We start from the raw sequence: 14,032 nt of genomic DNA, 5'->3' as shown, positions 1-14,032 counted from the left end.
TCCTATGATTCCCAGACAATGGTTACAGACAATGAATGAATGTATATTGATATATATCTATATATATCAAAAGTGAACCTAAAACACAATGAGGACTTTCTTGAAGTGCGTGTTGCTAAAAATAAGTTCATTTTGTCACTGTAACACTTTAAATGTTGAACTTATAAATTATATTAATACAGCATTGCAGCTGCTCAACAATATATCAATCCTTTATCAATAAGATGGTGCATCAATCAACATAAACTGTCACTGTCATCCAGTCCAGCGATTATTAACGAGTCATATACAGTCCTTGTCTTCTTTGCGCTGGGGAATTGATGGCGATGCCACTGAACAACTTGCAGCATATATTGGTGTTGCGGTTTGTCCTTCCTCAGGACAAACTTGATTGTCGTCCTTGATTGTAGACCTGAGCATTGTGTCATGTAACTAAACATTTATGGCTGGTGAATATTTTTACTTTGCAGAAGTGAAGGTTCAACTCATACAAGGGATCACAGCAGAAAAAGAGGGGTTTTGTGACAGCAATAAAATTCCAAAATGAAATTTTGATCTAATTAGAGTAAAACAAATCACTCCTTTACCCTTTTCTTCTCTCTCTCTCTCTCTCTCTCTCTCTCTCTCTCTCTCTTCCTCCCAAACAAGTATCTTCAAATGAAGCAGACCAATATTTCTGTCATTTTCAGCCATATTGCTCCATCTAGATTTCTCTTTCACTGAGGCTCAGTGTTGTCCTATCCTATGTTTATTTAAGGGCGTATGTGTGTGTTGTGACTCAGGTACAATGTCGGAGCTTGTACAGAACCTCTTTCCTCCCTCACAGTTCCAAGGTACCACACCCCACCCTTTTATCCCTCTACTCTGTGGCACCCCTTGCTGGCTGTGTTTGTACTTCTGCCGCAGCACGTACTTTCTTCAGTTTGCGGTGCTTTATTAATGTTTCACCAAAGCAGTCTGCCTTACAGTTACAGCCAGGTTCCCACTCAGTCCTGCATGAGGCAGTCTGCATGCACATCAGTGTGTGTTCTTTTGTTTTATATATATATATATGTCTTATTTTATTTTTTTACTGGATTTTTCATTGCAAACAGGCTTTCGGTATATCTCTGGCATTTTATTTTGTCAAATTATGCTCAAGTCCCAGAGGAAATCTTCTAAAGGTTCAAAGTTTTAAAGTTTTATGTATATATTTCTCAACTTTCATAACCATATATTTATATACTGATAAGCTGATAATGCAAAGACATGTATGATGTACAGTATTGTGTGAAGTCCTAGGCACTTGTTAAAATTATAATCAAAAAATAATTGCAATAAGCCATGCTCAGAAATACACCACGATTTAAAAAAAATAATAAAACACCTAACTTTGATACAGAAATTTTACTTAAAAAAAATACTTGCCCAAACATTTTCGACTCTTTCTTTGAGCAATCACAGCATAATCAGAGCTTAATTAATTTCAAGCATACTGCTGATTAAATCTGATGACTGGGATGTTATGATTAGTATAGTGGTGTGTGTATAGTGCAGTGGCCAACACTGCATCTCTCCACAAGGTAGTGTAGGTCAATTTTTTTACCCAAGCAAAACCACCCTACACCACAATCAGAATTCCTGTACTCCTGACACTACATTGGTCTGGCTATTTAACTTGATTTAATTGTAAGCTGCTCTTGATAAAAGTGTAGTGCACCTCAGTTTATCCATGTAATCAAATCAGAATGGCAAGTTATCCAATAATTTTGACAATCAAGAAAGACATTTTGGTAATTATAAACCAGAAACTTGAAAAGAACGAACAAGCTAAAGCTATATTACTGTCATGGATTTAATAATATAATAATAATAATAATAATAATAATAATAATAATAATAATATTACAGGTTAATGTATAGGGTGAGTCAAAAGTTGTCCTTTTGTTTTTTTTTTTTTTGTTTTTTTTTTTATATGCTACCTGACCACTTTCCCACTGGAAAAACTTGCCCTCACCCTCACCCACTTTGACAAAATACTATTGGACTTTCCATAAACTCAATGTCACTGTTCACATGAGTGTAGATAACCAAGAAAACTATCCAGAATATCCAGATATCTAAAAATTACATCTAAAATGTATCTAAAAATTAAATATGGATAAAGGGATAGAGCCATGCTAATAATAAATAATAAAGTGACTAGTTTCTGATACATTTATACTAGAACAATAATGCTGTAAACCTAAGAAGATCTGGTCTACTGTCTTTTGGAGTTAACTAAAGAACAATATACCCTAGAGTTCATTTTTAGAGCTATAGTCTGTAATGGCAAAACTACAAGAGGATGTTTCAGGTAGATTTTTCATATTAAATTTGACAATGAGTATGTTTACATGATCCATTCTTAATCAGATTTCTGCAGATATGTGATTATTCAAGTGATCATGTGAACAGCATATGCTGATTTCTGAAATCAGAGTAAGGTCTAGAAATCAGATTAAGAAATTTGTTTAAGAGAGCTCAAATACTTTCTCAGTGTGTGTATACAGATATCTAATTTTCCTTTGGATTTCTCAGTATGCACATGTGTGCAGATGTGATCAAGTGTAGAGCCATCTCTGACTCACATTCTGAGGTTCTTTTCCATTCTTTACCTGAAAATTCATGAAGTACCACTCGCTCCCACCAGTGTTCACCACAGACCAGCAGCTCAGGTCTTTGCCTTTAACGTAGGGACACATGCTGTGTCCAAGAACAGAAGCTCATTTCAAAAAGCTCATCTCTGTCTCAGCAGCAGTGTACAGAAAGCTGAGATCCATTTTCACATGTAAAGTGAGTCCATGTTTACAAAACCTGCAGCAGGAAGTTTGTCTCATCTTTCTGTGAAATGATTGGCTGTTGCAAAGCAGAAATTATATTATTGCCGGACACGTGTAAACTAAGTTTTCCCATTATCTGGTTTCCCAAGTGCTTTTTCCAAAACACATTGATCGGATTACTCAAAAAATCTGATTTTTTTTTCCAGTTACCTGATTATTAAGTGCATGTAAATGCACTAAGTGATAGTGTCTACAAATTAGCCATAGCTAATAAACCCAAGTTGTGGTCAAGCCACTGATTGGCCATCAGATATTGTTCTAGACCAGTGGTTCCCAAAGTAGTGGCAGTGGTGGTGGTGTCACTTGTAATTACTCCTTAAATAAGAAGTTGCAGGAGTGTTTTTTATGAATTACAATGTTTAAAATATATCCCAGTGGAGACTGGAAGAGTTGTGGGAGGCTTTAAAATATTCTCATCAACCTGTTTCTGGACACTAGCTGTTAGAGTAAAACTCGCTTTTAGTTTTTGACATCAGTTGCCTGCTCAGTCTCCCTGAAGAAAGACCAACTGAGGAGACAGAGAGTAAGAGAGATGGTCTGTCCAAGTGTCTCTTACCCATTACTGCCTAGGGGTCACTCAGGACATGGCCAGGCCTCATCAAGTCCCCTCTAATGTTTTGGAGTAAATGGAGCTTTCATCAAATAAAGGGCAAAGGCACAGACTGGAGATCACTACTCCATCACCAGTGTAATAGTAACACACACACATACGCACACACACAGGCCTTATGTTCAGTGGTTTGAGGATGAGAAGTGGCTGGCTGTTGGATGCATTCTGAGGGTGGGAGGGTGGAGCGTTAGAGCATGTCCCTCTGTCTCTCTGATAGAAAAATAGAAAATGAGAGAAGTGTGTGTGTTTTTGTGTGTCAGCATTCATCACACAGGGAACACAGGGAGCATACTTCAAGGAGCTAATGGAGTGCACTAATTCCAGCAGCTAGAGAAATCTACACATGCATACAACCTGATAGACATGCCAGAAAAGCTTTTAAAGCCATAGTCTGATGAAAACCCTGTTTTACACCTTATAACAAATGTAGTTAATCAGTGTAAGCTGAAGTTTATTTTTATCTTAATAAACTACTGCAGAGTTTCATTATATAGTTAAAAGCAGCTGAAATTTGTCTGTATGTTTGTTCAATTTTTCCAGCCATTTTTGATAGATACCAGATACTATATTTTGTGTGCTACACAGGTGCCCTTAAATAAGAATAAAAAGTATATTCTAGCTACATTTTTATTACTAGATCTAGAACTGGATAATACAGAAACTTTGAATTTTAGCCATCAAATACCTAAAAAAAAAATTGTCCTAATTTTTTTTTCTACTCATATTTTTCATTATTTTTAATTTGTCAACACTGGTGTTATACCAGTTTTGACCAGCAGATTTATTTTCGGTTACCCCTCCAGGCTTCAGGGAAACAGGGCAAATTAATATTTCTATAGAGCTATGTGCTAAGAATTGGAATGCCATATTATAGAAAACATTTTTTGGTGAGTATAACTTGGTCTCAAAATCATACTTTTCACAGTTTTTTCCCATTGTGCCCTTCAGGGCAGTATAATAATATGTCACAAAGTGTCAAAAACACATAAAGTGGAATTCTACGGATGTATCCAAATTTTTACATAAGTAAATATGAGATGTAAAACTTTATTTATTTATTTATTTATTTATTTATTCATTCATTCATTCATTCATTCCTGAAACGTGCAGATGCTGGGAACTTCTTTGCCTTAAATCATTGCAGGTTGTCAGCCTCCATCAAGAGTACAATAAATTAAACTTCAGACCATAATTGAATCGCAAAACTATGATTGAAGAGTATAACAATGTTTCAGATATAAATCAGTGTCTCAAGTAGCATATTCATATTTGATGTAGGTTTAAGAGATCTTTGGTTGCTATGATCATCTTTGTGAATATTTCTGACTTTAACTTGAGTCTCCTTATAATGACACATTTCACACCGAAACACACTCAAGTCATGTCTACATATTTAATTGGATAGATTATTTTTAAATTCTGCATTATTACATTTCAAACCTTCACAGGGTTGTAGTTTGGGAAATGCTAATAAATGTCTAATAAAAAATTCTTGGCTGAATGATTATATTTGTGATAAGGGTGGAAAAATATATATGTATTACTTTACACCAAATTGCCCCTGTATAGCTCTGTGCCCTGATGAAATGTTTCCAGAATGATAAAAGATTTAAGAAATTAATAAAAGAGGACCCGTTCACCTGTCTTTCTGCTTTCTAGAGGAAGGCTATTCATTTTTTCAATGCCTTGTGGGATTATACTTTAGCCTGAGTTGAATCTAACACTAGAGGATGAAATCCAGCTCTCGAATTCATGAGAATCCAGACTCAATATGACAGCTGCTGCCTTCTCAGTTGTTTTCTGTGTTGCATTTATGTTATTTAAGAGCAGATTTATGGATTGTGCTGTTGCTCTGCATTTTTGTAAACCTCACTATTGTTCCTGCATAAGCAAATTCAGTTTGCCTCAGTTTATTTATTTATTTTTTGTGGGCTAGAAGCCTCTGCTGACAGGTGAAGTATTATGTTTTGTGTATTTTTATATGAAATGTTATCTCATTATTTATGTTTCTTATTGCCGGGTTTGTGTACTGTTTTCTGCAGGTATTGCATGCATTGCCCTTTCATTTATGGATGCCCAGGGCTCTCCGCTACAGATCTCTGCTCAGGATGGTAATAATGCTTTGAAAGTGGATTCCTCTGCCATCTCCCTCCATCCGGACCAGTTTGAAGCACTGACCACTGTGGTCAAAATAGAGTCACCTGGCCAGATCACAGGTATGGAGTGTAACTTAATCTGCATTTTAAAAGGATATTTGCTTAATTTGTTACAGGGGCAATACATTATTTTTGAATATTTGAAATAGTAATTGTATTTTGTGGCCACCCTGTATCAGCATGTAAACCCTCATGTATGACCTGCTCTTGTGACCATAAACAAAATCATTCAGGGACTACAAAGCAAATGGTTTCATCGTCTCATGTGAGAGAAAAGAATATAAAATAACATATAATGTAGTAGTAATAATGATAAGTAATTACTTTCTCCCTTATTTAAATAATGAGTTGCTCCCTGAAATATTAAGTGTCGGTCTAGATTATAACCCATCACTTAAAAAAATGCTTAGCTATTCCCTTGAATATAGGCTAGGTATTTCATATTATCATAATTAAAGATAAGAACTTAAAATTAATAATACTCTGCTCTGATTTGTGTTGAGCATTTTAACTGAACTTTGCTTATATATGTCCATAACTGAATCCAACCAAAAGGCACTTTACCCTCCCAAGATTGCAAGTCCATGAACAAATCACTTGCAGTAAATTTCACGATTAAGACCATTTGTACATTTTACATGCATGCTCAAATTCATTTTCTGTTTCTTTTTTTATTCTTTTTTTCTATTTTGTACACTCACACAGACTACACAGTTTGAAATATTGCTAAGCATCATTTAGTAGGTACATAATTCACAATACTCACAAAGTCAAGTAAAAGTAGTGAACTTTTCAGATAACGTTATAGTAACTGCCTGTTTTAAGCCATATGGCATCTATTACTCCTATCAACCAATGTTGATTTTTCTTATTGTAGTAGTCTTGTTTTGACATGGGTAATGGCACTCATTGCCATTGTTTGATTTTTTGCTTTTTCTTATCTGGACTAACAGCTAACGTAATGAACTAACGTTCATTTTTATCACAGGGTTACCAAGTCACCAAAAGGAAGCCAAGAACACAACATGATATATATCCTCTTTCTCACTGTGTGTGTACAGGTGCGGTGTGTGTCAGGTTTGATATTTGGGAGCAGGGGAATATTAGCCCCCTGCAGCTGATGGACAAACTGCGAGGAGCCCTGCGCCATGCTCTCTGTGATGTCATCATGGAGATGAAGGTTCTGCCCAACCCCCTGTGCTTAGAAACTTTCTGTCTGCCTGGAACTACCCACAAAGATGAGGCTAATGGTGAGGAGACAGCTTAGTCAAATAAGTTTAATTCAGCTTAATTTTTGTTGCATTTTAACCAATAGATAATGCTATCAGGTAGCTTTACATAGATACGGCTGAGGCCAAATATTCACATACACCTAGGCCAGTCATTTGACTGCTGTTAGCACCTACTGCAAGCGCTGCAGAATTTTCACCTACTCAAAGCGCAGTTTGGCAGTCAAATGACTGCTGAGTAACAAACTTAAACAAACTAAAATTAAATAATTTAGGCAGTTTTAAAAATGTTTTATTCATAACTCCCAGCGTATTGTTAATTTTGTCAAGTGAATTAGGGCATGTACTTTGTTCAAAGCAGTAGTAATTTCAAGACCTTTTTAATCACATTTAATTCTCTGTATCACATATTCAGTGGGCCTTTAAACAGCTGTAGGGGTTTTTAGAAATTGATGGAGTGATATTTAGAAACTGCCAAATTATGCAAAAAAAAATTTTGTGTGTGTGTCATTTTAATTTGAATGCAAAAAAAATGCAATATTTTTGCAAAATAAATATAAGAAACATGATTAGTGTAAAATATGCCATGCCTAAAAAGGCATTTAAATGCATACTTTTGATTTTCTTCATTTAAAATGGAAAATCCATCTTTGTATATTTGAGCTATATTAATAATATGCAGACTCCAGAGATCATTTTTTATTTACTGCAAGTCGTATCATCACAATGTTAAACATGAAGACACACATCACATATTTTACTCATCTCACACTAGCCTACTTTGCAGCCAGTGTCATTCTGCTCTTGGTACAATGTGAAAATCCAAGCAAATTAAAAAGTCTTTACAAGTCTGATTACTCCTTAAGGAGCAATTTACAATCATTTAAAGCTGCTACAAACCTAAAACACTACATCGTTCAGGAAGGAGGTGCAAATTATATCCCAGGGCTTAACAAATTGTCATCAATGTTCAAATGAAACCGAAGAGTACAAGAAAGGAAACATTTGTGACAAAATGAGTTGAGAACGACAAGGTTAAGGGCATTAAAGTTTTTGGAAGAAAACTCAAAAGAACATGTTTGAGCAAAGCGGCCAACAAATTTGACTGAATTACAGCAGCTTTGTCAGAAGGAATCAGCTAAAACTCAAGAAGGGTATTATGAGTATCCTCTGCAAGTCTACCCTAAGCATTTAACTCAAGTGGTGCAGTAAAAAGGCCAAGCCAACAAATTGAAACAAAGAATATGCATTTATTTTTTTACATTTCAGAAATTTACTAACAGGTCCAATCAAACAAAAAACAACAAAACAACTGGGCCAAATGTTAAGAGAAACTGTAAAAAACTAAACTATTTAAAATAATTCTGATTAATAATTTTCATACAGCAATTTCCAAGACATTGACATTCCAAGACACACTGTGGAAAACCTGAAGCTGCAGATAATGCTGAACTTTATACAGTACTGTACAAAAGTTTTAGGCACCAGAGATTGAGATTTAAAAAGCTATTTATCTGAGCTTTTAGTTGCTAAACAAACAAGCAACAAGTAATGCCCCAACATTAGAATAAAACCAAATAATATTATTCCTGTGTGGAAAAAGTGTGGAACTTTTTCCAAATCTCTCCTTGTGGCAGTCCATATTATTTGAGGTTATCATCCAATACCTAGTTTTACTGGTTAATAAATAATGTTTTTAAATAATGTGTGCTGTTGATTTAACAAATTCATGCAATCAAGGAGAATCTGAACAAAACATGAACAAAAAACGATCATCTAATTTCTTATTTGTTTTATACCACGCTTACTAAGAAGGCATTAGTTTAAATATATGTAATTTTCTTAGATGCCTAAATCTTTTGCACAGTACTGCATATAAGGTATTGTGATGTATAAAATATATGTAATGAAACTGAGAGATGATTCACATCCAATTTAAGGCTGAGAAAAAAAATATTGAATGACATGCAGTTTAAAATCTGAGTTGCTTTTTTCTGTAAAATTTAATTTAGTTTTATTGGTGTTTAACTGAAACCGTGGATTATGAAACTACAAAGGGTTTGCTGTATTTGACACTTGTTATGATATATTATTCTGTGTTCTGGAAGTTTCAGTATACAGAAAATTTACTGTGATAGTTACCATTATGTTACATTTCTCAGCTAGTTTCAGCAAACTAACATAATTTTCACATATGAACTCTAGAAAAAATCTGGAGAATTCGGTTCGGATATTTTCCGGGGTTTGTCCTTTCACACGTGTAGCGCACAGCCAGGGGTTTTCAGCATCAGACACGTTCTCTCAGCTGGAAATGTTCTGCATGCTTTAGCTATGGGATGGCATTTGTATAACTGTGTTACCGTGCATGTGTGAGAGGGGCTTAACTAATTTTTCAAGTGATATCAGTTCAAATGACATGTAAGAGATAAGATATTGGTTGTGAAAATGATGATGTCATGTTGTTATAGTTTCCTTGAGTCTTCGGCAGCCAGATGTGAAAGAAGTGAAGGAGATGAAGGAAAGCCCTCGGAGACCGGTCAGCGCTCATGGGCTTAAAAGTGGCCCATCTCCCATCACCCTTATCCCTGCCCCCAGCTCCACCCCTGCTACAGGATCAAACACACCAGAGTCCACCACACCCACGGGCAAAACCACTCGACGCAGCTTCTGGGAAATCCTGGTGCATCTCCCACACACACACACGCACACAGAGTGTCTTCATTACTTGTAAATGACTGTCATTAATTAAAGCTGCCAGCATGGCTTTCTTTGACTTTACAAAACACTGATGATGGTCAGCTTTATCCTGCTTCTCTGGACCCAAACAAACTCACCTAATGATTACCTACAACTAATGATTAACATTGTGTTTTCTCTCATAACTGGAACATTTATTGGTGTGTTTGTGTATAGAAGAATATTTGAATGGTGTGGTCCCCTCAGATTAGATCAGAGTGAAGTAATGTATTTTACAGATTTGTTGCAATTTTAAAATCAGTAATATGTTCAGAGGACATACTTAATATGCCCTTTCCTGCAGTTTTTAATTCATATAAGGGTTTAACATACTGGAAAGAGAAAAAATAAGATGTGAAAATTTTTGAGAACCAGAAATAGCTTTTCAGTGATGCCAGAATTATTTACTGGAAACCCTATTTAGAGACCTTTAAATAAATTATTAATAAACATGAATAAATATCACACTACTCTCCAAAAAATTAATAAAAATGGGCATGCTTGGCTTTTTCTAGCTGTATGATATTTCTCTTAGATATGGGCAGTGATGCACTGTGATCTTCTCAATATTTAGTTTTGCTGGTCTCTGATTATTTGGAATGAAATGACACAGTAACATGCTAAAAACATTTTATTTTGCATTATACGTACTCCACTGTGTTAAATTCAAGAAATAATAATACTCTTTTTTAAAAGTAGCATGTAGTTGATTTAGCCTTGTGTCCAATGATTCCAGGTAGGCTCTGGACCCATCGTGACCCTGAATTGGATAAGCGCTTACAGATAATGAATGAATGTAGTTGATTTAATAGTGTTGACTTTATAGTTTGACTAGTAAACCTGGTATGCTCAGAAAAGCACAATGTAACGTAATTTATCTGTGTATCAACAAGTATTGTGGTATAGCACATTCATAATTGTAGCATATTCTATGTATTTTAACTGTTAATAAATTAACATGAACATTTTTTTAAAAAATCCAATATTAGTGTATGTACATATATTGGGTATGTTTTTGCATGTGTGTATTTTATAGATGTTTATCTATACACATTGCCAGTAGTATCTAATTGCTGATTTGATGTATGTGTGTGTGTGTGTGTGTATGCATGCCTATTCTTAGAGTAAGCCAGATTCGTCTGAGCTTGGCAGTCCAAAAACTACAGATGATATTGTGCAGGAGAAAGCAGAGGACAGCCGACTCGCCCGGAGGAGACACAAAACAGAAAGTGTAAAACAGCAGTGGAGCCACGAGAGAGCAGCAACAGTGGAGCTAGATCAGAGGTCAACACACATTAAAATATGCTAAGTAAAAATGTGAACCACATCATCTATCAGTGAAAAAATTAAATTAAAATTTGGTGCCACATAGCATTTTACTGACCACATTTTCTCTCCGATATTTTGTTTAGCATATAAAAAGTTTGCAGTGGGCAAATGTATGTTTTTTTAAAGGAATTATATAGTTTGGCCAGGGGTGCTATAACCTTTGTTGATAAATGTGTACTACAACAATATTATTTAATACATTGTTTCATTTTGAATGTTACAACAATGGCTCCAAATGCCTCATTCTCTCTCTCTCTTACTCCTCTTTCTCTCTTTTTCTCTCTGTAGGCCACTGTACAGAAGGCATGTGGCTCAGTTAGAAGAAGGAGATGCTGGTACTCTTCACCCTCTTTATCAGTCCACTTTTCAGCCCTGGGTCATTTTTATGGCCAAACTGGGTGAGATTCTGATTCCCTCACTTGGAGTTGTATTAAATATTTAACATTAATTATGCTTAGCACTAATAATATTAATGTAGATAGTGTTTATTTATGTTATGCATATAGTATGCATATATAGCATATAGTAGTGTGGGATTTGAACACAGAGTAGTTCTTCAAAATAAGGAAAAAGTAAAGCAAGAAAGGCCAAAACATTTAATTATATTATATTATACAAACCCCATTTCCAGAAATGTTGAGAGGCTGTGCAAAATATATATAAACATGTAATGATGTGCAAATCATTTTAGCCCTATATTTAATTTAATTTTAGAAACTTTAGAGTTTTCTTAATAAATATTCTCCCATTATTGAATTTGATGCCAGCAACACGATTCAATAACGTTGGGACAGGCAGGTATACCACTATGTTGAATCACCAAGTTTTTAAGAAACACTCTATTAATGTTTGTAAATTCAAGAGACCAAGTGCTGTAGTCTTGAAAGTCAAATATTTTTTCAATCTTACTTATTATAGGATTTCAGCTGCTGAACATTTTTAGGGGCTCAATTATAGTGTTTTTCATTTCATAATGCACCAACTCTTTTCAATGGTTGACAGGTCTGGATGAGTTTAGCACACAGACTCTTTTACTAAGGAGCCATGCTGTTGTAATCCATGCAGAATGTGGATTCGCCTTGACTTGCTGATATAAGCAAGGCCTTTCCAGAATAAAAAATTGCCTAGATTGCAGCATGTTGCTCCAATCCTGTACATATCATTCAGCATTACCGGTCGCCCATGTCATGTGCACTAATGCACACCCACATCATAATGAATGCTGGCTTTTAAATGGTGTGCTTACAACAAGCTTTAGCCCAGAGTACCTGGCATCTATCCTGTCTCTCTCATGCTATGAGATGTCCTGCTGCTTTCCAGGTGTTGCCCTGATCCAGCCCCTGGGAATCCTGTACAAGATCCTGGCCTTGTCTCATCTACACTATCATGCTTGGCCACTCTGTTTTATCTCAAATTAACTCTGCACCTACTTTTAACTCACACAGAATCACTGACCACCTCCTCATTCCTCAGACTCATACATCACTAATATACTACATTCACATTACTATAACCCGTTCATCTGTCATCATTTCACTTTTACTTCTGTTCTATTCTCTGTTGTGTCTCCGGTGTCGACCCGAGGACAATGGGTTCCCCGTATGAGTCTTGGTTCCTTCCAAGGTTCCTTCCTCGTGTGCTGAGGGAGATTTTCCTTGCCACTCTTGCCCCTGGCTTGCTCTTAGGAGGCTTGGACCCAGATCTCTGTAAAGCTGATTTGTGACAACTTTTTGTTGTGAAAAGCGCTATATAAATAAAATTTGATTGATTGATTGATCTATAATTTCAAAAAAGTATTGAAATTACTTTTAAAAAAATTTAAAAATAACAAATATTGATTTTTCAGACCATAGGACACTTTTCCACTTTACTTCGTTCTGTCTTAAATGAGCTGAGGCACAGAGAATCAGTGGCATTTCTGGATCCTATTTATACATGGTTTCTTCATTTTCATCTTTGCATGATTGTTTTAACCCTAACCTAAGCGATAGTAATCACACCCAGTGGCCTTCAGAAGTGTTTCTGAGCCCATACAATGATTTACACTATAGAATCATAGAACTGTTGTTGATGCAAAGCAATCTGAGTTTTTTCTGGATTCTCTGGATCTTTTAATGATATGTACTGTACATAAAGAAATCCCAGCTTCTTTGCTATAACCCATCAACATCTTTGCTTCTGAAAGACTCTGTGAGATGTTCTTTTTTTAAACACGGTGATGTCATTGACCTGTTGCCGGTAAACTTTTTTTTTTGTCGCATTACAAAAAATTCTTTTGTTAGCCATTCCCAATTTTTTCTCAGCATGTTTCTGCCATCAGATTAAGAATGGGCATATATTTTTCAATAAACAGTACCATTTCTTAGTTTTAGTTTTTAAAACATTGTCTTTATACTATTTTCAATCAAACATAGGATATAGAATTATTTGTAAACAAATGCTTTCTTTTAATTTACATTTAGGACAGCATTTAGGACAACTTTTCTGGAAAAATCTGCACTTTCCCTTTACTTGAAACTGTAGTAACATTAGCATTTTGTGTTATAAAGAGCCATAAAACGTCTAAAGTACCAACATTTTTTTTTTTCTGACTCATTTAGGTTGTCCGTCCATTCAGCACTGCACGGCTGAATTCTCTTCACTCTTCCTTCTGCCCTCCATTGTAACAGAGATTGTGCATTTGGTCTCATCTCTGGCCCCAGACACCATGGTGAAGATATTTGAGAGAACCAGGTACATTATTAAACAAAGAAGAGATGAAAGTAGTATTTGTAGTAATGAGGAACCAAACTGTGAAAAAACACAAGCTCATCATAATGCATTGTCCTTAAGATTATTTTTCAGCTACAGTAATATTCAGTTAACACTACTCTGTTACTCTGGTTGTTTTCTGTAGTTAATATATTAAAATATATATGTAATCAGAAAGGGGCGGCACGGTGGCGCAGCAGGTAGTGTCGCAGTCACACAGCTCCAGGGGCCTGGAGGTTGTGGGTTCGATTCCCGCTCCGGGTGACTGTCTGTGAGGAGTTGGTGTGTTCTCCCCGTGTCCGCGTGGGTTTCCTCCGGGTGCTCCGGTTTCCTCCCACAGTCCAAAAAAAACACACGTTG

The 14,032-nt window shown here is 35.7% G+C and overlaps 1 protein-coding gene across 1 annotated transcript in view; it reads left to right on the top strand.

Annotated features, from left to right (window-relative positions):
• The window catches only part of szt2 (SZT2 subunit of KICSTOR complex), a 139,745-nt gene that overhangs the window by 68,298 nt on the left and 57,415 nt on the right, over window positions 1-14,032 (top strand). Inside the window, exons 50-55 of the mRNA XM_066662886.1 lie at window positions 5,514-5,687; window positions 6,689-6,877; window positions 9,325-9,536; window positions 10,716-10,876; window positions 11,210-11,319; window positions 13,522-13,654. Of these exons, the coding sequence (XP_066518983.1) occupies window positions 5,514-5,687; window positions 6,689-6,877; window positions 9,325-9,536; window positions 10,716-10,876; window positions 11,210-11,319; window positions 13,522-13,654 (979 nt within the window). The remainder of the gene's footprint in view (window positions 1-5,513; window positions 5,688-6,688; window positions 6,878-9,324; window positions 9,537-10,715; window positions 10,877-11,209; window positions 11,320-13,521; window positions 13,655-14,032) is intronic.

Source organism: Hoplias malabaricus, chromosome 3 (assembly GCF_029633855.1).
Source record: "Hoplias malabaricus isolate fHopMal1 chromosome 3, fHopMal1.hap1, whole genome shotgun sequence".
Lineage (NCBI taxonomy): Eukaryota > Metazoa > Chordata > Actinopteri > Characiformes > Erythrinidae > Hoplias > Hoplias malabaricus.
Note: the sequence above shows the minus strand (reverse complement) of the source record. Positions and strands in the feature narration are given on the sequence as shown.